The 25,618-nt window shown below is 37.7% G+C and overlaps 1 protein-coding gene across 1 annotated transcript; it reads left to right on the top strand.

Annotated features, from left to right (window-relative positions):
- Positions 1 to 1,010: 1,010 nt before the first annotated feature.
- LOC110711123 (protein SET DOMAIN GROUP 40-like) lies at positions 1,011 to 10,009 on the top strand. The gene is made up of 6 exons (XM_021889498.1): positions 1,011 to 1,274; positions 1,370 to 1,520; positions 5,434 to 5,565; positions 6,711 to 6,851; positions 7,634 to 7,933; positions 8,326 to 10,009. The coding sequence occupies exons 1-6, from the start codon at positions 1,066 to 1,068 to the stop codon at positions 8,968 to 8,970; spliced, it is 1,578 nt and encodes a 525-aa protein (XP_021745190.1). The 5' UTR covers positions 1,011 to 1,065; the 3' UTR covers positions 8,971 to 10,009.
- Positions 10,010 to 25,618: the final 15,609 nt, after the last annotated feature.

The following is a 25,618-nucleotide window of genomic DNA, read 5'->3' as shown; positions in this document are numbered from 1 at the left end:
TTCCATATATACCCAAATGAAATATTTCTGAATATCTTTTATATACTTTATACTTTGTAATATTATTGTCAAAAATATATAATAAATGTGCATTGCACGGGATTTTAACCTTGCTATATACTAAAGGCCAAACCTGGAATGACACTTGTCATTTCGTGGTTAAAAATTTTCTCGCCCCTTCTTTTTTTTTTTGCCATATTTTAATGACATTTATTTTATAACCTACAGTAATAGTTATTTTCATTTTGACAATATATTTAATTCAATTATACTCAATTTTTTTTTTACATATATTTTATATACTATGAAATTTTTAGTTACAAAAATACTAACATAGATTAAAAGTAAGGTATTGTAATATATTATTTTCCAAGATTATTATAATATCATCAATATCAATTTTTTTCTCCAACTTTTATCATTTGGCAATAAAATTTATTTAATTAAGAAAGAAAAATTATTTTGGTAGCATACTTTGTATAAATCTTAAAATTACATAACGTTTATAAGAACAAAATCATTTGTTATAGTATACATAACATATATTGAAAAATTTAATCTAATTACTCTAAATATTTATGTGATTATTTAAAAAATAATAACCCCTACTACTCACTCTAAAAACATATTTAAAAAATTGATTACGAAATACTAATTATTCTAAAGTAAAATAAAATCAACTAAATTTTCATATTATGCCGGTCAGAGTGTGTCAACAATTTAAGGATAAATGTATATGAGTTGTTATATGGGTACTAATGTAAGCTAATATTTTAATTTTCTTATATAAAACCTTATAGCTTCTAAATTTCTATTATTATATATTTATTTTATACAATCCAATTCAATGACCTTTACGTATTCGGTATTGGTATAAACTAAAATTTAAGTTATTTTATTAAAAATAATTATTTTAGATTAATTATTGTTTAATTAACACCATTATTTATAATTTATTTGTTGTATAATTTAATAATAACCGTGTATGGCACGAGACTTAATCTAGGCTAATACACAAATGCAAAACTGCTCGCCATAACAATTATACACTCGTACAACTCTACCATGCCGTCGCCTTCTCCACCGAATCCCCGCACCACTGCGGAGCAAATAGACGAACACAGCACCATGGAAGAGCGGCATCAATCAAATTTGACAAGCTTTCTAAAATGGGCAGCACAACTTGGTATTTCAGACACACCCCATCATTCAATTTCTTCTTCTTCGTGTTTGGGTCATTCTCTCACCATTACTGATTTCCCTGAAGCTGGAGGGTACTTCTTCTTCTTCTTCATACCCTTCTTTTTTCCATGATTTTGGAGATGGGTATTTGAATTTTTTGTTTAATTGTTTGAATTATGAATTGTAGGAGAGGTTTGGCTGCTGTTCGAAATCTTAAGAAAGGGGAATTGATTTTTAGAGCACCTAAATCAGCATTGATGACAAGTGAGAGTTTACTTGAGAAAGATCATAGACTTGCTCATGCTATCAAATGCTATCAGTCTCTTTCCTCTACTCAGGTTTGCTTTTCCGCTTCTTTATTTTGGGGTTGGGGTTGAATTGAGTAGGAAGTAGTGTTACAAAAATTTGCGGTTATTGAAACTTAGTAAAGGAACGAAATAAAGAGATGCATGGAGACTTTTGCGTGGAAGCATCTCGTGCCTAACAAGAAGAAAAATCACGACCACTTGGATTTTATGACTCGACTTCACTATATAGGGCAACTACTCCGTTACAAAAGACCACTCAACCCTTCACCTGAATTACAATTCAGAAATCAAAGAGGATGTTTGGCACATAATCCTTTTTACCCTTAATCACAAGGAGTGTAAAGGGTTTCACATATATGCAAACTAGAGTCTTTTCATCCAAGTCTTAATAGTAAATGCTTAAATAAATAACAATGTACGAATCCAATTTATCAACTCTATTTGATACATTCTACAAAAATATGATTGGTTATGGAACCACGTTAACAACCTTGTTTGAAAGTTCTCATGTTGATTAGTGTTTGATTCTCTTGGCATGAAAGCCAAGCACATCTTGCAAACAATAACCATGTCCAATCTTAGTCTTGCGGTGAATGATGGGAAGACTAACTTTATCTTGAATGAAATTGGAAAAATTGTTGAAGAGAAAGAGAATTCTGAAGTAGAGAGTGAAGAGGACGATAGTGAGAACAAGAAAATCGATGAAAAACAGGGGGTTAAAGAATAGATGAAGAGATTTATTGGGAAACCCAAAGTGATTAAGTCTGTGGAGGAGCATGAGGATGGCTATGCTCACACCCAAAGTAATTAAGCCTCCTTTGTTTGTTGATATCAGTGAGGACGAGGGAGAGCTGTCACTTGATGAAACTAAGATGGAAGAGATTGAAAAGGAAGAACAGAAGAGTGTATGACAACATGTAGTATCTCAAGTTCCTCTTGGGAACACACTGACATTTGGTTCTGTTGGCAGTGGCGCTCCTTTTGGGGTCCCATCTTCTTATGGAACACCTGGGTTTGGTTCTGTTGGAAGAGCAGCCACTCATGGTTTCGAAACGAGGATGCTGTCTTTGGTTAACATCATGCAGATTGTGATGGGTAAAACATTATCATATGAACACTAAACATGTGTCACTCAAAGGCTCTGTTACCTGGCTTCAAATGGTGACTGAAGCCCATAGGCAGAAAGTTACCCAGACACTGTTCTACTACGCCTTGAAGAAGTTGTCTTTGAAGAAGTTTTCAAGATTGATGCGTAGTCTATTTGCTTCCCAAACCTTTATTAAAATAAGTTTGCTCGTCTTCACCAAAACTAATCGAGGTCAACAAGTTTAGCTGATGTAAGTGTTAAATTTCATGGAAAATTGAAGGACCTAGCTCATTAAGTAATTGTTTGCACTTTAGGGTTTCTTTTGATAAATAGAATTTATCAAATAGAGTTGATATATTAGATTAGTACATGCTTATTTAGTTAAGCATGACTAATTAATAATTGGATGAAAAGACCGTTTGTTTGCATACATGTTCAAGTGTTCAACCCCTTTACACTCCTAGGGAGGTGTATTTTGATTAAAGGTGAAGAGAATTATATGCCAAACTTCGGGCATGCATTGTGGTTAAGTGGATCTTCCGGCTAGGTTAGAGAGTATGTGTTGCATTTGGATACCCTTGATATACGAGTGACGTGAGCTGTGAAGGATTATTATTATTATTGCACTTTGGCTGTGTGGATAGGGTATGAGTACATACTTGCCAAAATAAGATTTGAGAGTCACCTATGCGAGCTATTCTATAGTTGATTACTTGTCTATGCTTGATTGCTGGTTATTAGTGGTTAGAAGGAGTTGATTGGTCAATATTGTTATGTATTTGTTTGGATTTGATCTTGACTTCTTGAGTTTAACTTTTTTCAAACTGATTTTTGACTTGAGTGAATCTTGTCACTATTTTTTTTTTTTTTTTTTAGGGACAAGCAAAAATCTGGTTAGGGGGAGTTAGGTGTTCATTTGCAGTTTCTGTTTTGATGCAAAGGTGGGATAAGTCCCTTTTATTAAACAACAAACAGCAATTACACCACAAATCGGGGGGTGTTTACCCCAAGGCTATCCTCCATGAGAAGATTCTTTATTTCGATCGGAGGCGTATCGAAATAAATTATCCCCTCTTCAAGCACAACCCCCAAATTAGCCAAACAATCGGCTACTTTGTTGCCCTCCCTAAAGCAGTGAACAAAACAAAAATTACAACCAAAAGAAGTGATTAAACTACGACAACTATTAAGAATGTGATATAACTCTCCACCATGGTGGTCTGTATTCTGCAGCGCTTCAAGACAAGCCTTATTATCCATCTTTAACTCTAGCTTAGCAATTCCCAAAGCCTTTGCCATACGTAGTCCTTGTTCTGCTGCCAACAGTTCAGCTCTGTATGCTTTGCAAATGCCAAAGTTAGCAGCAAAATTTTGCAAATGCTTACCAGTAACATCACGCAAGATGCCCCCTCCACCAGCTAGACCAGGAACCTCCTTTGCTGCCCCATCAGAATTTAAAACAACCCATCCCAAAGGAGGAGCAAGCCAATGAACCAAGACTTCCCTTTTAGTGGAGTTATGCTCGTTCAATTCCTTTCCCAGCTCAAAAGGATTCCAAGTTTCATCAGTTTTGGAGCGAAGAAAACTACCTGTTTCAAAAGGTATTTGATCCTCTCTGCCAAATAAAGTGTTATTACGCCATTTCCATATCCACCATAAGGTGGTGGCAAATGCAGTAGGCCATTTCTCACAAAAAATCAGGCCATTCGCTTCCAAGTTTCGAGTCATCCACTCGTTCAAATTCCCAGACCAGAATTAAGGGTGGTGAGCAGTCCCTCCTAGGCTTCTCCAAATAACCTTGGAGGTTGGGCAGTCATGAAGCAAGTTTCTGGAGTTATAAAAACTCTTTGGAGCCATTTAAACTAACAATTCTTTTCTGGACATGGTTTGTGTGTTCTTGTGTTATGCTATGTTGTAGGTTATTATACCTTCACCGTTTGACCACAATATATTCTATTGTTTTGGCATGCTAGTGCTATTATTGGCAATTTTTTTTTTTTATGTTGAAGAGAGCATATGTTCTTCTGAGATCCATCATCCTTCCTCTCCACTTAGTTATAATGAATTTATTTCCTGGCATTCCTATTTCCATGATCCATGATGATCTTTCTCATTATTCTATGCATAATGATTGCTAATGTGAACTCCTCTAGCTGATGACAGTGTAACAACCATGATAGTTTTTTTTACTAGTATTTTGTTGTGGCTTTTAGGCCTTGATCTCATGTTAGATTTTAGGTGTATATAGGACATGAAAATGCTCTTGTTCCCCCTCAATCTCCGGTCCGTTTCACCTTTGTATTACTGTATAAAATAATAAATATAGACGGTAGACTCTAATCCTTACTTTGCAATTTTAAAAATAAATGATAGGCTCTAATCCTTATTTTGCAATAAGAATAGTAAGTTGTGGTGGTATTATCTTAGTGAAGAATTATTTAGGGTTAGAGAAACTGAAAATTGACCACCCAAACCCCTCTAATACGATAATATTTATCAAATATCAGATGTTTTTATCTTGCATAACCTAAGTTTTGATTCATTGTCTCAAATTTTCATAGCATTCTATGTGGTTTATCGGTTATAGAAAATCTCAGTTTCTGGCTAGAACTCTATGTGCACAGACAAATATCTAATACCTGCAAAAAGTGCTGGTATGAGCCCCAATCTTTAAATAGTGTTCCCCAGAACTGAGTCTTTGTTCAGGTAGAGTTATGAAGCAGAACATGTATGCAGACATAGCAGTATCAAAAAAATGATGGGAACCAGGCAGACAGATTCTTAAAATTACTAAGCTTTTTGCTTGTGCGTTCCTTCTGTTTATTATCATTAAGTACTTACTGTTGATGTTTGTAGGTTCTTACCGTGTGTCTATTAGCTGAAGTTAACAAAGGAAGGAGGTCTGCTTGGTATCCTTATGTAATGCTGCTTCCCAGAAGCTATGACGTTCTAGCAAGTTTTGGTCCGTTCGAGACAAAAGCATTGCAAGTTTGTTTCTGACATTAGTAATTTACACCATTCATTTTATTTCTGTTTTGCATAATCACCATTTCTAGTTTGCTTTAGGCATTTACTTTTGTGTCAGAAACTACCTATTACAAGTTTACAACTACTTTTGGAGTAACTACTCTTAAAACTCTTTTTTTTTTTTTTTTTTTTTTAACAAAAAACCCAAAACATTCAAGTAGCACTTCCTACTAATGATTTCCGTCTAAAAATTCCGTCTGTAGGCCTCACATCTCTTATTTTTGTCTAATCTATATTTTTGTTTCATTCTCGTTTTTTACAACTGTTAGTCCTTGTTCTTGGTAATTCAAAGAAAAATTTAACTAAGGCTATAAATATTACTTCAGGGTATTCGGGTTTTCATAATTGGGGATTTTGAGTTTAGTAAATTTGGGGAATTAGGATTTTTTTTATTTTGGGGTTTAGGGTTCTTGAATCAAACTTAAATCTTTTTAGGGGCTTAGGGTTACAAATTACAATGTAGTTTGGTGAACTCTGATTTAAAATTTAAGGGAATTAGGTTTTATCAATTAGCAGAATTTGAGTTTATCAAGTTTGAGAATTAGGATTTATAAATTTGGTAATTAGGGGATTGAATTACGGTTTGTTAATTTGGGGATTAGGGGATCGAATTATAGTTTATTAATTTGGGATAGAATCAGGGTTTATAAATTTTGGGAATTACGGTTCATAAATTTTGGGTGATTTGAGTATGTGAAATTGAGGGTAAGGATTTATAAATTAGGGTTTAATTTTTCAAATAAGGGTATTAAAGGAATAATTATCTTTTTGAATGTAAAAGTTTTAGGGAAAAAAGGGTCCAACAAATGGAATCTTTTGACATAAACCGTTTGTGGGTAGTGTTACCTAACTTTATTGGTTTTTAGGTTATTTGTTGTAAAAAAAAAAAAAAAAGGTTTCAAAAGGTAGTTATTTCTAAAAGTGGTATTTAATACTCTGTATGTAGTTTCTAACAAACAATCCATATATATTTTCATTGTCGTGCCTTATCTTGCTGTAATAATTTGTCAAATGTTTGAAAATTTTATACTCTGTAAGTTATATTCATTATCTTCTTGAACATTTTTTGTAAAATTATTTGCTGAATGGAGAAATCATATTGGCAGGTAGATGATGCTATTTGGTTAGCAAAGAAGGTTATTTCAAAGGCTGAGTCAGATTGGAGTGAAGCTGTTGCATTGCTAGAACAACTAAAGTTAAAGCCTCAGCTTGTGAGCTTGAAGGCTTGGCTCTGGGCTTTTGCAACAGTAAGATAACCAAGCATGGAATTTTGTAATGTTTCCTCTCAAGTGCATGTGTGTAAAATCATCTGTATATATTTTTGATATGCTAATGGCCTTGTTCCGCTTATTGACTTTGCTTAGCCTGTTGTGATGAGTCTTTGATCATTGAACTGGACATGTCTGTTCTGAAGGCTGGCTATTTCAGAAATAAGAAGTCAATTGTTATTGTTGGAGTCCAATTTGTAAAGAATTGCTTGATTCAATAAGAATACTCTGGTTTAAGGTTTATTATTTTCAGTAGTGTCATCTTTCTGTTCTAACTAGGTTGATACGGAAAAAAGACGTAGCTTTGGAGCAGGGTTTTGGGTATATTGTGTCCTACATTTCTTTCTCAGTTAATCTTTTAGCTTTGGTCGTTTCATTAATTGATATTTGCTCTCAGTGATTTAGCCTCTTGGGAGTTGGGAGAGCCAATGACTATCTTTGATGCACTGAAAGTGCAGCCATAAATTCTTAATTGTTCTGTATTCAGGTTATCAATTTCTAAGTTACCCATCTTCTACTTTTGCTTGGCTTTCAAAACAGCCTTTGTACTAGCCGGAGTCTCAGTAGACATTAATGCTGATTAAATCTTGGTCTTCCTAGGTCTTCCAACTGCAGATTCTTATTAGCTAGTGATTTAATTACTTTGTTTCAATTGTTTGGGTCTTGCTTAAATATGAACGATAGAACTAGCTTTAAAAAATCTCATGACCCAGCGTATTGCATAGTATTTTAACCGCATATTACCTTCTATTCTTGGGTAGATATCATCACGCACATTGCACGTTCCATGGGATAGTGCTGGGTGCTTGTGTCCTGTGGGCGACCTTTTCAACTATGCTGCACCTGGAGAGGAGTTCGTTTCCACCGAAGTTTCTGAGAGCTGGCTCGATGATTCTTTGTTACAAGTGAGAACTCTGCAGGATATAGATGACACAGAGGACCCACTGTTGGAGACTGAAAATATAGATGCCTGTTCTGGCAGGTTAATTGATGGTGGCTATGAGGAAGATGTAGCTTCATATTGTTTATATGCCAAGAGAAACTACAAGATTGGTGAGCAGGTAATAATTCTTGTCAGTTTTGATCCTTTCGGAATAGATCACCTTTTGATACAAATTATACATTGAAGTTCATGTTTCTGTATGTTTGTAATTAACTATGTTGGCTTATCGCTTATGTAACAATGAAGAAAAGACAGTTTAGTTTAGTTTAGCTTGCTTTGGCATATTTCAATGAAAATAAATGATAAAATTATTATTGGAAGTATTCAAGTGCTTGGAAGTGAAAATGATATATGTATATTTAGAGGAGCTCATTGCTTATACTCAGCTTGATTATAAGATGACGTAATTGGTTACATGGGTTACATACTTGCATCTACGACTGCTTCTGCTCAGATATTTGTCATGAAGTTAAGATTACAGAATTTACCAATTTTGTCTCGTTTATCCAGGTTTTATTAAGCTATGGGACGTACACAAACTTGGAACTTCTTGAACATTATGGATTTATTCTGAATGGAAATCCTAATGACAAGGTTTTCATCCCTTTGGAACATGATATGTTTGCTTGCCATTCATGGCCTGCAGATTCTCTGTACATTCAACATGATGGGAAGCCTTCATTTGCCCTGTTATCTGCATTGAGATTGTGGGCAATTTCTCCAAACAAGCGGAAATCTATTGGTTACCTTGCACTTTCTGGGTCACAGCTCTCTCCAGAAAATGACATTGCCGTGAGGAAATGGCTGATATCAAAGTGTCGTGCGATCCTGAGAAGTCTCCCCTCAACTGTAGAAGATGACCTATCATTACTTGGTACAATCGATAAAGCTCAACAGCTTCAGTGTTTTGATAAGCCAGATAATTTGTCTTCCGCAGCTTCCATGGAATTCTGCAATTTTTCCCAGTCAATGAACTTTTGCTGTGGAGGAACTGAAGTCGTGCCTGGTATGTCCTCAAACGTCAAGAAGTCTATGGATAGATGGGCATTGGCAGTTCAATGGAGGCTTAGATACAAGAAAACACTTGTTTCTTGCATCTCCTTTTGCTCTCGAACTATTGAGATCCTCAACCCTGAGCATGCAACAATGAAGTAAAGAAAATTGTACATTGAACATGGAGCTTGTACCATTATGTAAAAAGAAAATTGAACATGTAACACAGAAGTAAAGCGATCCAAGTAATGAATGAGCCTGTTTCATGCTATGATGTATCATGCCATAGCAGGTAGGACTACTGAAGAGAGTAAAAAATGCCAGTACCATGCAGCTACTGATCAGACACTGAGCTGCAGCTGAAGTCGAGCTTGTGTGAGCATGTCTTCCCGGCTTCTGGGAAAGACTCACTGCCAGCGTAACACAAATAGCTGACACTCTTGGAAAGACAGGCAGGACTGGGAGCAGAGTTTCAAACTAGACTAGGCCTTAATGCTCTTATTGACTTCATCTTTGAGGTGTGGCCTCTGCCTTAGAAAGCTTATATTGGCTATTTGTTTTCTGATGATCGCTACTAGTTAAGTTAGCAGACATATGCGCAACTTAATTACTTTTAAATTTTATGAAATCACACAATATTAATTGCAACAATGATTTTCACACTTGCAAGCACACAACTTTGATTAGTTAATATGAGTATTTTTTAGATATAATTCTTAGTTATTAGAACTATAAAACGATTTATAGTTAACATCTAACAATTAGAAGTTGATTATAGCTCACAAAATAGCTAACCTAGTAACAAGTACTAATTTCGCTGATTTAATTCACACCATTGATAATTGATACGTTGGCGTTTTGCTATCACTATGAAAACCCATTCCTAGTTTATAGGTTGTACGGTGAGTAAAATTGTTCAATACATTGCATACAACATTGAAGTCAAGATTTTACCTGAAATTATGGGTGCACTTTATCTAACTTAAGTCTAAATTTTGACTAACTTAGGTCGACGTATCAATGCAGCAATGCAAAGGACCCATGTCTCCAATAAAATCAAGCATTTCTGGTCAATTAAGTAATAACTTTAGGTCATCTTTTACATTCGTTACTCTCTCCATTTATATGGTTTTACACACTTGTGATTTATTAAGAATTGTAGAGTTGTCTTTGTCAAAAAAAAAAAAAAAAAAAAAAAAAAGGTTTGAATTGTAGAGTTGTAGTTGTTTTTCTTAAGTCTTAAACTCTTAATATACCTTATTGAGATATAATTTGTGTATTAAAACAAATCAAAACTAGATTTGTATGCTATGACCTTGTATGTGCAATCAAATGTTGTATATCCTCTTTACCAAAAAAAAAAAAAAAAAAAAATGTCGTATATCCTCTCCCTAAAATTTAGTTTTTCTTTATGAGGAATTCACAGGCTCTGATATTAAGATGATGCCATAATACAGTTTAATACCAATGAAAACTACTAATCCTTGATTCAAGTTATTAGAGACTGATAATTTCTCTTATTTTATAATAGAAGGTTCGTCTCATTATATAATTATTTTTTTATTTTATAATTGGAAGTTCGTCTCTTTCTCTGATAATTTCCCGACGACAAAATAGACATAGGCCTTGTAAAAGGGCCTACGACTGATGGGATGAGAGAAATTTCACCACCTTACATGATTATTTGAGGTTGCTCACACTTCCACAGCCTTACAACAATATCCAGGGTCAGATTTGGGAGAATACCTCCAAATTAGAAGCTTAACTCTTTAACAATATCAACCTTTAAGAGACTTTTACAGCCTGCAAATTTAACAAGTGATTCAGCAGCAAAAAATCATAGATACTATACCAGTCTACATAGTAGTGGCATTATTAGTATAAATTACTAAATTAACATGACTATAGAGTAATTAGAACATTAATCATTCACTACTCTAAACCTAGCCTCATGATAAAATTTGTTGGCAGGTTTTCCAGATAAATTTTGATGAATTTTTAGCTATATACAGCTTATAACATTAAAATAAATCCGATTTAATCAACAATAGTGGAACCAAGTGCTTAGTCCATGGTAAAGGGCACCTTGGGGGTGAAGATGCCCTTACCCTTGTTCCTAGAGCCTTATCCATCAATTCGGGCCGAGTTAGGCTATGTGAAGTTTTAGATTGATATCGAACTTCTTCGTACCTTAAAGATGAATCTTTCTTAACAAAAGTAAAGGTACACATGAAAGTAATTATTAAACAAAGAACTAAACTTATGTATTCATTGTATTGCATCTTTCAGATGGTCTTCCTATACAAATTTTTTTAAAATTTGTACCCTTTTTGTCTCTATTTGTTCTTCATACTTTCATTACTTTTCAAGAAAAAATAGAGATAGGGAATACCTATTATTGTAGCAAGTGAGTTCCAAATTACTAGGAGTGAGCGTGCTAACATTCTAATTTAGTCAAGATTGGAAAATAGATTGTTAAAAATTGTGCTAATGTCCCTCTTGCTATAACTAGTTATAGTAAGAGGGACATTAGTAGATATTTCTAACAATCTCTCACCAATCTTAACCGAGTTAGGATTTTTCTACGTAGTACTCTACTAGACTATTACTAGTATTTTGTATAGAGCAATGTTGTTTGAGAGTTGAGATAGAGTTTCAATTTTGTGGGTTTATATAGAGGGATGATTAGGTTTAACTTCAAAAAAGTAATGTAGAAGTCACGAGGAAATTTCGATTGATTACAAATTACAATTGACCATTAACCATTGACCAAGAAAGCTAGTAAGTGCAATTATATGGCTTACGGAACCTTACTTTTGAGAAACCGCGTGGAAATTACATAAAGCAAATCTACTCCGTATGATATTGATTCCTTGTTCAACATAAAAAACGACATATCTTGAATCTAGATTTGGATGAATTATTTAATTTTTTTTAACAAAAAATAATTCAATAAATAAAAAGTCTTACAATATTTACAAATAGATTTATATCTTACATGATAATTGAATCAAATAAAAACATTTTTTTCATCAAAGTTATGATCGTTGTTGCAAATTGTACATTATTCATACTCTAATTCACATCGTTGTTGTGATTTATATCCTTTTTAGACAAGGTGGTCTATTAACTTGTTGTAGCCATGAAGACAATTTTTGTTTGATTTGTCTGATTGAAATCGTAAGATTAATCTCTTTTTCGATCTTGCACAAATCTTTACCTATGAAAAATTCTACATCAATCCATCAAATAAAATAGCAAATCCTCCCCCAAAAGAGAGAAGAAAAATCTTGCTTTTGAAGGAGAAAAATTATCCTAGAAAAAAAATTCTCTTTCTTTCGGAGGAGAAAGGTTCCTTCTATAAAGGAAGAATTATCATAAACACACAAAAATCAAGTTATTAAAAAACACACAAAAACAAATATTGGGTTATTCACTAGTATAAACCAATTAAGCCTCTCCAAACACACCATCTCTATAATAAGTAAATGCCTCCTTTTCTCCTGAAGTTGTCTATTCAACAATGGAGGCTAGGGTTATAAAGAGGGGATAGAGGAGAAAAACTTTTTTTTGGATAATTTTTTTTAGTTTTCAAGATTTGTCCCTCCGTTGCGTAATAAACTAATAATTGCAACACTTTTCTTTTCATCCGTTTCATAAGAATGACAACACTTCTGATAAGACCTACTATTATTTTAGGAAAAATTGTCAAAAATAAGCCAACCTTTGCGCAACTAGCTCAAAATAAGCAAATATTTTGATTAACTAAAAATAGGTCAACTTTTATAGGATATATATCTTCCCAAAATGAGTCATGACTTGTTAATTTTGGTGGTAACATGTTGTTTAGGTTAAGTATATCACGTGACCAAACAGGGTTGGTTCATTTTAAAATTTAAATAATTTTTTAAAAAAAATCCCCGTTCTTCTAGCGAAGAACAACCCCCTTGCCGATCCCTTTCTTTCTCTCCCCTTCAACCGCCGCCTCTAGTCCTCTCATCACTTTATTTTTTGTCGAATTTATGGGTGGAGGCGTTTTTTGGGTGGGTGTTATGATTTTTTGGGGTGGATTTTAAAGGTGGGTTTCAGTTGTTAGGGTCGGGTTTTGGGGTAAATATGGTGATATTTGTAAGAATGAACAATGTTGTATTATTTTCATTAACTTTACAAAAGCACAAAGATACATTTATATACTAAAAGTATCTCCTAAAGTTTAACATTGCTAACTAACTAGATAATAAAATCATATCTTTGACTAAAGATATTCTGTACAATCAGGAAGTTACATATACAATAATAGAAGAATTATCTAAGATAGGCATAGTCAGAGGCATGATGAAAGATTGATATGCTTTAGCATATTAGCTTATTTCGGCAATTGTGTAGCAATGAGATAATATCAAGATACCCTCTTGATATTATCTCTAATATGCCCCTGCAAGTCGGACGAAGGGTTGGAAAGGCCGATCTTGGTTACAAAATATCCAATCGTGGTCTTGATAACGGCTTGGTGAGAAAATCAGCTAGTTGATCACCTGTAGGAACTTGTACAGCTCGTAGGGCTCCTTTTTGAACTTGTTCTCAAATGAAGTAGTAATAAATAGCTTAATGTTTCATCTTAGAGTGAAAAACTGGATTGGCACTAAGATATTGAAGGCTTCCTACCGCTGCGCGATAGTCTTTAAATTAGGTTCCTCCAAAGGAGCACCTAAATTGGCAGTCAATTGTTGTGTAATGATCAAAGGTGTAGGCACGAGCTTAGTGTCAAGCATACCCATACGGTCTAGAAGATCAATGATATACTTTCGTTGACTAAGGAGCAAGCCATGAGTAGTAGGCATGACTTCTACCCCGAGAAAATAGGAGAGTGCACCCAAGTCCTTCAATGAGAACGATTTGCAAAATGCTTAATGAACCCATTGAGATGAGCGGTGTTTGGTTCTGTAACAATAATATCATCAACATACACAATGAGGTAAATAGGGGTAGTAGAGTGATGTAGAATAAAGAGTGACGTGTCGGAAACACATCTTTTAAATCCTTTCCCAATTAAAAAAAATTTGTGAGCTCAGTGTACCAAGCCCTTGGAGCCTACTTTAGACCATAAATGGCCTTCTTGAGTTTGCATACATGAGTAGGGAATTGTGTATTAACAAAGCCCGGAGGTTGAGACATGTAAACTTCTTCATGTAATGTTCCCTGTAGAAAAGCATTGTTAATGTCAAGTTGGCAAAGATGCCAATTTTGAGTGACTGCTAAGCTTAAAAGTGTGAAAATGGTAACCGGTTTGACCACGGGACTGAATGTCTCTGAATAATCAATACCCAGACGTTGGAACCCCTTTGATACTAAACGAGCTTTGTAATGCTCAATGGAACCATCTTTGTTATTTCACAACATTGCGAACTGTAGCGGATGAAGTTAAATCCCATGTACCAAGGTTGTGTAAGGAGGCAAGTTCCTCTTCCATTGCTTTTCTCCAAAGAGCATCTTTAAGAGCTTGTTTAACAGAGCTGGGAGTCACTGGTTTGGAAGCTACAGTAGTAGTATTAGCATATTTTGGGTTAGGTTTGAAGATATTATTTTTGTATCTTGTTACAATCCCAGGATTTGGATTCGTATGTGATTGCTCAAATTTGTGGGTTTGTAGGATGATAAGTAGACTGGGATGTGTTAAGTGGCGGTGGTGAGGGGTTAGTGGGCCTTGGGGAGTTTGGCATATGGGCTTGTTGTAAAGGAGAAGAAGTTGTTAGAGGGGAAGTGGGTTGTTCATGTGGTAAAGGAGGAGATTATGGGCTTTGGTTAAGTGAATTAGGTTGATCATGCATGGGTCTTTTGACTGGGTTGTCTAAGATGGGCAAGTGGACTGAACACCAAGAGCCAGGATTTGGAATTGGTGGTGAAGGGTCCGTTTTGAGAAGAGTAGAATAGGGGAATTCGGTTTCGACAAACCGAACATGTCTAGATACATAAACACGGTTTGTGGTAGGGTCTAGACTATAGTAGACACTTTGAGTTTTTGAATAACCAACGAACATATAAGGTTTCGATTTCGGATCTAATTTATGGGAGGTGTAAGGCCTAAGCCAAGGATAACATAAACACCCAAAACTCCTTAATTTTAAATAATTAGGAGGAGACCCGAATAAACAGTGATAAGGTGGGTGTGGGAAGCCTGTTTATTAGGTGTAGAGAATGCATAAGACCAAAAGGTAAGAGGTAATTGGACATGAGATAGAAGAGAGACAAGTTTCGACAATGTGTTTATGACGTCGTTTGGCAAAACCATTGTGTTTGGGAGTATGAGGTGGAGACATAAGATGTGCTATGCCATCAATGGTTAAAAAAGAGGCTAAAGCTTTATACTCACGCCCATTGTCGGAATACAAGACTTTATTGATTTCTCAAAATAATTTTCAACAAGAGATTTGAAGCGAATAAATACTGCTTTGGTATCAGATAGATTTTTGAGGGGATAAAACCAAATATATTTGGTAAAGTAGTCGACAAAGATGACATAGTATTTTAAACCGTCAAGAGAGTGAACTGGGGATGTTCAAAGGTCGGTATAAACTATTTCAAGAGGAGCATGAGAAATCAAATTAAAGTAGAGTGATTAAATGGGAGTTTATGACTTTTATTGCATTGATAAGCATTACAATTAAAAGACAGGGAGCTAGTAACATCAAGATTAAATTCTGAAACAATATTTTTAAAAGTTGATTTTGCTGTTGATCTGTTTGGCAATGCAACAATGATTTGGAGATTAATAGAAAGGAATTTTACAAATGTTGAACCTGAATTAATGAAATTGTTTAATCCTCTCCCTCTTGTTTGCATTTTGGGTGTGCAGACGTGCTGTTGAAGCTTGAGTGCTTTGAATTTTAGTTGATGGGTAGGCTGTCCGTTAACCTTTGTTGATTTTGTTAACTGCATAATATAGTTAGTCCGATAATGTCATTTTCTGTGCACAGACTTGAAAAGTAGGTAATTTTTAGCATTTAATTGGGGTTTAGGGTTTAGACTTCAGAGGAATTATCTTGGCCAAGGCTATGATGAAACAAAGACATTGATTGTCCCTTTATTTTTTCCCTGATTTATCCGTGTGATTGATTGTAGGATAATTTTCTTATAACCCATTTCTCAGTTTCATGCTTAGGCTTTCCTCGTACTCATTATATTTTGATATTTATTCATGTAACTTGATTTGTTAGATGAAACCCTTTCTAATCTATGGGTATACTAAGTTATAGGGAGAAAGGAGTTTTTTACCATTGATAAACGTTGAGGTCTACTTTATGAAAGGAAAGGTATCCTTCAAACAAGTGTATTATTCCGATAGAGGGTTTGAAATTATTAGAAAGCTAATTATTCATTGAGGTCAAATGATCGGAATGCCTAGCTGGAGGCCGCTGCCGATCGGTAATATTAATGTACAATTAATATTACATCTTAATCTTGACTGAACCCTTCGGGTCATACCCTAATCGAGTAACCGATCCAAAACGACGAGTTGATCCGAAGGATTAGATGAGTCATTAGAGTATTACAAACAAAGATGTCAGATATCGAGCTTAAAGCGTCAAAACCGAGCATCGTAAGTCGAGTCGGATTTAGAATTCGACGAGACGAGAAATCAAGCTAAAGAGAAGTTCAAGCTAAGTCGTAGCCTCGCATTGGCCTAGCCATGCGAGTGCTAGGCTAGCATAGGGCACCAACCTCATCTCATGGCTATGCCGCAAGCCAAGCATGCATGTGCGTGCTAGGCTTGCTGGCCGAGCATGCATGCGAGGTTGGTGCGCCTAGTCGCACGCATCGCTGGGCTAGCAGGAGCCTTGACGAGAGCATCGAGCTGCTAGCGAGGGCGAGCATCACCCCTCGCAAGCAACGCGCTAAGTGCTAGCATAGCGCGCTGGGCATTGCTAGCAAGAGATGCACCCAGCAGCAGCCCGCTAGCAAGCGAGGAATGCGTGCTAGGCTGCTCGCACACGCTGCCGAGCTGCCAGGCCCAGCTAAAGCACCAGGCCGCCAGCAGGGCGTGCCTTGGTGCTCAAGCTCAGGGCCAGCTGTTGCGTGTTGGTTGGATGCATGTGGGGAGCCCATCCTTAGTAGATTGCTTGGGGAGAAAGGGGAGGTTGGTCCTCCCCTTGTGGTCCTCACCTAACCCCATTGCTCACCTCTTGACACTTGGCGTTTGTTGATTCACCTGCATTACAATTTGATTTTTGAATTAAAAATAAATTGAATAAAGTGCATTTTACCAACACTCCCACAGTGATGGGATATTGGAATTCAAGTTTCCTTTCCCTATGAATACCAATCATTTGGGATTGGGAAGGGACACTTGAGCTGTGAATTTTAAGGGATCTCCAAGAAGAGAATACCTTAATTCTAATCATCTAAGTTCTTGGTCTAGCCCCGACTAAGCTTCGGGGTAGGGGCCATTCGGGTTGGGTCTTAAGGGTGAGAACCGTTGGAGGTTTGCGCGTTTGCAGAGCTACACGCTTTCAAGTACGACCTCCTAGAGAGAGCGAAGCACACGTCAAGGGTAAGATCGTCTTTTCTTCTTTCTCTCTCCTAGTTAATTAATTATGTGATTGTTAATATGCATGATTAGTTACATTAATTTGTGTGCGGATTTTGGGAGGGTTTCATTCCGCGTAGTGTCGGACACTAAGAAACCCAACAACGGTATCGGAGCCGCGCTCATTTAATTATTGTAACTAATAATTAATTAAGGTGATTTAAATGGATTTAAATTTCTAGTTTTGCTTTCTAATTAGATTAGAAGCTCGTTTTAATTAGTTTTAATCTCGTATTTATAATTTTGAAGTCCCTAAAATGTTAAAGATCCAATCTTTAATTATTTATTTGGTTGGAACTTTACTTTCTAGATTCCATGTTGAACTAATTTTTTATTTAATCATTTTTGAGTTGATTAAAGTCTTAAAAGTTCAGAACTTCTGATTGAAAGTTAATTAATCTTCATATTGGAAGATGTAAATTTTCAAGTTTACACAAGTTATTGTTGGAAATTTTTCATTGAATGATTGTGTTCATTTTTCCAACCCCTTTAATTTTGTCAAATCTCATTATTAATTTATGTTGGGTTAAATTAATTGCGAAAATAGCCCTTCAAGTTTGTAGCATCAAGATGAACCAAAAATAATTTAAAGAATGGTTCTTGAATAAATTTTGGTTTTTGCATTAAAATTGAATTTATTTAATTTGGACTTACTTTATTTTCATTTTTGCTCAACATTAATTCTAAAATTAATTTAGAATTAATTTTAATATCACACAAAAATCAGGATAAAATCCTGAGGGCACGAGCACGCAAATCGAGACACATAAACCCCAAGCAATCCCTTGGCCAGCCGGGCTGCTTGCGCAGCCCACATGTGGCTGCCGAAGTGTGCGAGGCTGCTGGTGCATCAGTGGCGTCTCGTGGTGCGTGTGCATGCGGAGCTTGGTGCACTTAGTGCGGTGTGTGCGTGAGCTTGGGCACTTGGTGCGGTGTGTGTGAATCTTATTAGTACGTCCAAGGGCTGGGAGTGAGAATACCTTTGTGATTGATGCGGCAATGAGTGGAATAAGGTTGTACTCAATGACAAGCACTTGTATAACAAGATGAGGAAGAAAAACAAGCTGAGGAAAAAGAACAAGTCTCCTTAAACTCTGTCAAGCTCCATATTCTGTTTAAGGTTTACACTTTTTAATAGAAATTTACTAATTTAATAAAAGTTAATAAGATATAAAAAATTGCATAAAACAAATAATATTGAAATTATTCACAAATTAACAAATTACGTAAAACTATGTATATATTATATTACATAGGGTTAACACATAAAATTAGTACCCAGATATTATTAACAACTACTTGTAATAATTATTTACAAGAACTCATCAATAAGCCCAGAATTCTTTACTAAACCCAAAAATCAAACCCCCAAAAACCCGTCAAATCGAGCCAAAATTCAGAAATCTTACTAGGTTTGTGTGGCAAGAGGAAGAATGCATTACCAAAACAGTCCTTGTAGTCACCGGAGTTCTTCAATGTAGTCGCCGGAGTAAACTAAGAAATAAAATTAAATGAGATAGCAGCGAGAGGGAAGGAGGTCTGGAGGTTGTCTTTTCTTTTTTTTCTTTTTTTTGAATTTTGTTTTTAGAATAAGACAATTGAAAGAAAAAGAGATGGGAATATGTGAGTAGCGCGGAAATAAGTAAGGGTGAGCCTAGGGTTGGCAATCATGACCTGACTCGAATAACCCGACTTGAATACCCGACCCGTGACCTGAAATGGACCCGAAAACATCAACCCGAAATTGTCCCAACCACGAAGCTGACCTGACCCGACCCGGAAAGTTAATAAGATGTAAAAAAATTGCATAAAACAAATATTATTGAAATTATTTCCAAAATAACAAATTACGTAAAACTACGTATATATTATATTACATAGGGTTAACGCATAAAATTAGTACCCAGATATTATTAACAACTACTAGTCCCCAACAACAATAGCCCAATCAGACCTATGGCAACAACCACAACACCCTACACCCTTCCTACAGAAGCAAAACAGATCAAAGCTGCAAACGTCACACCCATCCTCAAGAGCAAACCTGCCACCTCGACTAACTACAACTCACAACCCCTACTAGAGCCAAAATAGACCAATCCAAAACACACTACCACCTAAATAACTTATGCTATAAATTCCTCTAACTTCCTTGATTTAATTTTAAATAAAGGGAAAATTATACGTAGTTTGTATAAAGATGCAACCTCTACCAATGGAAATGGTACCCATATAATTAACCATTTTTTTGCAAATAAATTGAGGGTTTTATAAATTACTGGAGAGAAATTTTAGAGGCGTGATTGCTTTCCTTGGATGGTATTCATCCAATATATAATTCACAAGATATTTCCATCAAAGATAACGAATAAAATAAGAGATAAACCTCAAAAGATTACAACCAATTACATTTGATAATTAAAGCTATAATTAAGGGAAATATGCGTAACAATATAATCCTAACAATTACTAAGAGAAACAAACCAAAAAAAAACCCAATCGAACTGACAAAATAAGTCAAGAGCCCAACAACCAGAAACGAACTACAACATCAAGAAACAACAAGTAATTTCGTTTCAATATCATTACAAGCAAAATCTACTCTAAATGAAATATCATGCAACATACATTATTAACAATTAATCGAAATCATTTCATTCTCCCAAAATTCGTAAAAAATTTGTTAACTACGTAATCAAACTCAACTTCCTATCATATTCTCAACATACATTATTAACAATTGAACTCAAATATCGAAAAATTCTCACAAGATTTCACCAAGAAATGTGTATCGATAGATTACTCAAAACTTGTATGTAATCTTTATCATATTAAATAATTCAATCTTTATCTAAAAGTATTTTCTAAAAATTTTCCAATCACAACACAATCCCGAATTTTTTTTTTTGCTGTGATACCCTTGAAAAGTTTTCCATGACATGTCTACTCCAAAAGTAGAATAGTGAGTATTATCCTCACGCTCTGCACTTCTCTCAATATCCTTTACCGAAATCCTTTGTAACTATCCGGGTTGTACGGTTCCTGCTCATTTTTCTTTTCTCTTCCATTTAATTTTGAAAGGTCTGATTTCTTGCTCAAGTGCCACGGGCTCTGAGAGCAATACTCTTGTGGACCCTTTTTAATTCATCCGAGGGAACAACCATCTGAAACACCGTGCCAGGGCAGTGCTCTATCCGAAGTATAGTGCATCACTATGTAATACTTTGGAAATGCAATCACCACCCGGAACTGACTCGTCCGAAGCACAAGGCATCACTATGCAATGCTTCGGGGCTTTACTAGTTCCTATTTTTTAGTCTATGTTTCGGATGTGTCTACGGCCTCTTTGCCAGGAAGAACAGATCCATCCGAAGTACAATGCATCATTATGCAATACTTCAGGGTTCTATCCTTTATCCTCACTTTGGTAGGTTTTACGACTTGCCGAAGTATAAGGCATCATTATGCAATACTTCGGATAGCGCCGAACGAAAACCTTGAATTTTTCAAAAACTAAAGAAGACAGAAAAAATAGAAACTTGCTGGGTTTAAAATAAATGGCGGTTCAAAGGCCTTTTTCATTAATGATAAGTCGTACTTACATAGATTGTTCTCCCATAGTGGGCCTTTACACATGGTATTTCTTAAGTACATCAGCGTTCCAGTGGTTTTTAAGCTCAGTGCCATCCAACTGCCGAAGTCGGTATGTTCCTGGCTGAAGCTCGTCATAGGCTCATAAGGTCCCTCCCAAGTAGCTGAGAGTTTCCCATGGATGCAGCTTTTTTGTACAACAGCAGCATTTTGAAGTACAAGATCCCCGATTTTCAGAGGCCTTACATGGACTCTTCAATTGTAGCATTTGCTGATTCTCTGCTTGTATGCGGCCATTTTATCCCGAGCAGAATCTCTGATCTCGTCCAAGAAGTCGAGGGACTCCTTCATGAGTTGCTCATTTTCTTCGGCTGAGAAGAGGTTGACCCTCAGACTTTCTAAGCCTATTTCCAGTTGAAGGAAAGCTTCAGATCCATACACTAATTCAAAAGGTGAATGTCCCGTTGCCTCTTTTTCAGTTGTCCGAAGTGACCAAAGGGTTCCCGAAAGTTCCTCTATCCACTTGGACTTCTGATTTGCGGATGACATACCGCTGAGTATACCAGCTTGATGCTGAAATGGTTAGTGTACCGCCTCAGCGGCAGATTATCAAATTGTTTACCATGATCAAAGACAAAAACCTTCAAAACCCCGAAGTGAGTGATGATATTTTTCCAAACGAATTTCCGAACCGTTTGCTCTGTAATGTTTGAGGCAGCCTTGACCTCGATCCATTTGCTGAGGTAGTCGATGCCGACTATTAACCATTTCTTTTGGTAAGGAGCCTCGTGGAATGGTCCTAGAATATCCAATCCCCATTGGGAGAATGGGAGAGGATTCAAGATTGGCCGAAGATCTCGCGACGACCAATGGATAACTGGTGCGAATTTTTAACATTTTTCACCTTTCCTCACCAACTCCTTGGCATCAGTGATCATGGTTGGCCAATAGTATCCGACCCTTAGAGCTTTGTGGGCTAAGATTCTTCCCCCTATGTGGTTCCCGCAGATGCCGAAGTGGATTTCCCAAAGGATGTAGTCCGCATCAGTTAGGCCCACGCATTTCAATAGTGGGGCTGAGAAGGACTTTTTCAGGAGCTCCCCTCTGAAGATGATGAATCTTGAGACGATTCTTTTCATCTTAGAAGCTAAGTTCCTGTCTTCGGGAGGCTCCCCTGAAGCTTGTAAGCTAAGATAGGATCCATCCAGCTCGGCTCATGTGCGATGCAGCAAACTCCTGATTCCTATTCCACACTTCTCTCTCGGCGCACTTCCACATATACCGAACGATTTAGCTCGGTCAAAGTTGAACTTGCCAATTTGGAGAGTGCATCGACTTGAGCATTCTGACCCCTTGGGATCAGCTCAATTCAAAAGATCTTAGCTTTGCAATAACTGATTTGATCTTGGCGAGATACGCTATCATTGAGGGATTTTTGGCCTCGTATTCGCCCTCGGATCTAATTTGCGACGAGCTGAGAGTCTGTTTTTAAACAGACATGCTCGGCTCCAATGCTACGCACAATTCGTAGCCAGCCACTGTTGCTTCGTATTCGGCTTTGTTGTTTGAAACTTTGAATGAGAATTTTAATGCATACTCAAAGGACTTGCCTTCAGGAGAGGTTATAACTACCCCTGCCCCCGAACCATTCACGGTGGAGGATCCCTCCGTTAAAACGGTCCAGATTTTCTTTCCTTCATCGAGTGTCTCTTGGTAAGAACACTCGGCCAGGAAATCCGCTAAGGCTTGGGCCTTGATAGTTGCCCTCGGCTGGTAGCTGATGCTGAACTCGGTACGTTCAAAGGTTCACTTTTCTAGTCTACCGGATTTTTCTACCTTGCCGAGGACTTTTTCCAGCGGCTGATTTGTTAAGACCACTATTTGGTGGCAGTCAAAATAGGGTCTCAACTTCCGAGCGGGTACCACTACTGCATAGGCCACTTTCTCGAGTAAGGGGTAGCGTGTCTTAGCATCTGTCAGGGTGTGGCTAACGAAATAGATCGGCTGCTGAACCTTTTCTTCCTCCCTTAGCAACACTGCGCTTATTGTGGCCGGACTAACCGCCACGCACAAGTACAAGGTCTCTCCTTTGGCTGGCCTAGCCAGAGTCGGGAGTTGAGCTAAGTGCTCGCGGAGTTGCTGGAACGCTTGCTTCTGCTCTTCTTCCCAGACGAGCTCTTTTGATTTCGGGAGTTTGAGCGATTTGAAGAAAGGTAGCCCTTTGTTCGAGGCTTTAGAGATAAACCTGGACAAGGGGGCCATTCGGCCAGTAAGACGCTTAACATCCCTTTTTGTTTTCGGCTCAGGAAGATCTAGAGCTGCTTGGACTTTGGCGGGATTGGCAACAATCCCCCTTTTGCTGACCATGAAGCCGAGGAACTTGCTTGACTTCACGCCGAAGACACACTTCTTTGGATTCAGCTTCATTTAATGTCTTCTCAAGGTGGCGAAAGTTTCGGCCAGGTCCATAACATGGTCCTTTGCTTCTTTGCTTTTGACGATGGAATCGTCAACATAGACTTCCATGTTTCGGCCTTTCTACTCGGCGAAGACCTGATCCACCAGTCTCTGGTATGTTGCCCTCGCATTTTTAATCCGAAGGGCATCATTTTGTAATTATACACCCTGACACTTGTAATGAATGTCGTTTTTGCACGGTCGTCGGGGTGCATGAAGATCTGATGGTACCCAGAAAATGCGTCCATGAAACTAAGCAGGGAATAGCCACTTGTCGAATCGACTAGTTAATCGATTCTCGGCAAGGGATAAAAGTCCTTCGAACATGCTCTATTTAGGTCCGTGAAGTCAACGCACATTCTCCAGGTGCCATTTGCCTTCTGAACCATCACCACGTTGGCCAGCCACTCTGGGTATTGACAAGGTTCGATGAACCCTACATCCAGAAGTTTCTTGTCTTCGACTGCGATGTCTTGGTTCTTTTGAGCGGAGTAGTTCCGCTTCTTTTGCTTAACGGGCCGACATGTGGGGTCGACCTTAAAATTGTGTGAGATGAGGCTCGTGTCAATCTCGGGCATGTTCGTTGTCGAGAACGCGAACACATCTCGATTGTCCCGAAGCAGTTGGATTAGTTCAACACGAAAACTCGGATCGAGTCCTTGCCCAATGCTGACACATTTTTTGGTGTCTCCTTAGGTCAACGGCATCGACTCAGTCTGGTTTACTAGCTCCATTGCTTTGGCGCCCGAGTCTTCAGATTCAAGTCTGCTGTCAATCTTGGTTGGCCTCTCAGGCTTCGGCTGATCTTCTAAGTCTTTTGGCCCAGACGAAGAACTAGCCTTTTCGATCCCTAAAGATGTTTTCTTGAGCCGAAGCACTTAAGCCCTTAGGCCTTTTTATACCTCGGTCCTTTTCTTTTTCTTCCTCGTCATCTTTGTCGTCGCGACGACTTTTGGACGGTTTGAGGTTATTGCATCTTCGAGCCTCCTTCTGGCTGCCTAAGATTTTTTCGGAGTGTCCCTCGTCCGAAACGTAGATCATCGTTTGATGCCTTGATGGTACGTCGAGATAACTCCTTGAACATAGTGGATGAGGGGTCTCCCCATGATCACGTTATACACAGACGACACATCAACGATCAAGAACTTAGCCATGACGTTCCGTTTTTCTAGGCCTTGGCCTAAGGAGACAGGAAGAAGAATCTTCCCATCTGGATATGATGAAGAGCCGTTGAACCCAGTTACCGGGTAGGGAACTGGGGTTAAGTGTTTGCTCTCCAACTTCAGCTGGTCGAAGGCCTTTCGGAAAAGGATATTCGCCCTGCTGCCACGGTCCACAAGAGTTCGGTAGACGTTGTGGTTAGCGATGCCCGTCATGATTACTAACGGGTCATCATGGGGGTACACCACCCCCCTGCAGTCTTTGGCTGTGAACGTCATGTTCGGCACTGGAGAATGAGGTGCTCTAAATTCGGCATGTGTATTTGATGGGTCAAGCCCCTAAAATGGCGTTTCAGCGCATTCCGAGAGACTCTTCCAGAAATAGTGAGAATGTCGGGGTTTCCCCCGTCGTTTGGTTTATCTTTTTTCCAAAGAAAGTCCAGATCTTGCCGAGAATCCCTTTCGTCTTTCTTTTCTTCGCGGCGCTCCGCGACATATTTTTTTAAGTAGCCCTTTTGGACCAAATCCTCAATCTGGTCCTTCAGCTGGAGGCAATCCTCGGTGTGATGTCCAGTGGATTTGTGGAATTCGCACCACTGATCTTTCCCCTTTTGCTGATGCCAGGATGGAGGCGGCTTTGGCTTCTTGAACCTCTCCTCGTCCTTGGTCGTGCTAAAGATTTTAGCACACGGGAGGGTGAGGGGAGTGTAAGATTCAAACCTCCCCATGTAGGGGGCCCTATCTTTCTTCAGCTAGGGTGTCGAGGGCGGTTTTGAGGCCTTTGCCTTCCCCTTCCTCGGCCTTGGGCCTTCGTCTACTTGGCCTCTTGGCTTCCCAACCCCTAATTGAGACTAGGACTTAGCCTTGTTCCATTCTTCGACTCGGATGAACTTATCCGAGGCATCCAAAGCTTCCTCCAAGGTCTTCGGGGGATGCATGACCATGAAGTCCATGAAGTTCCCAGCTTGTAAGCCGTTCCGTAGTGCGAATACGGTAAGGCTCTGGTCCAGGCTTGTAA

The sequence above is a fragment of the Chenopodium quinoa genome, unplaced genomic scaffold, assembly GCF_001683475.1.
Source record: "Chenopodium quinoa cultivar QQ74 unplaced genomic scaffold, ASM168347v1, whole genome shotgun sequence".
Lineage (NCBI taxonomy): Eukaryota > Viridiplantae > Streptophyta > Magnoliopsida > Caryophyllales > Amaranthaceae > Chenopodium > Chenopodium quinoa.
The sequence above is the reverse complement of the archived record's forward strand: the minus strand, read 5'-3'. Positions and strand labels throughout refer to the sequence as shown.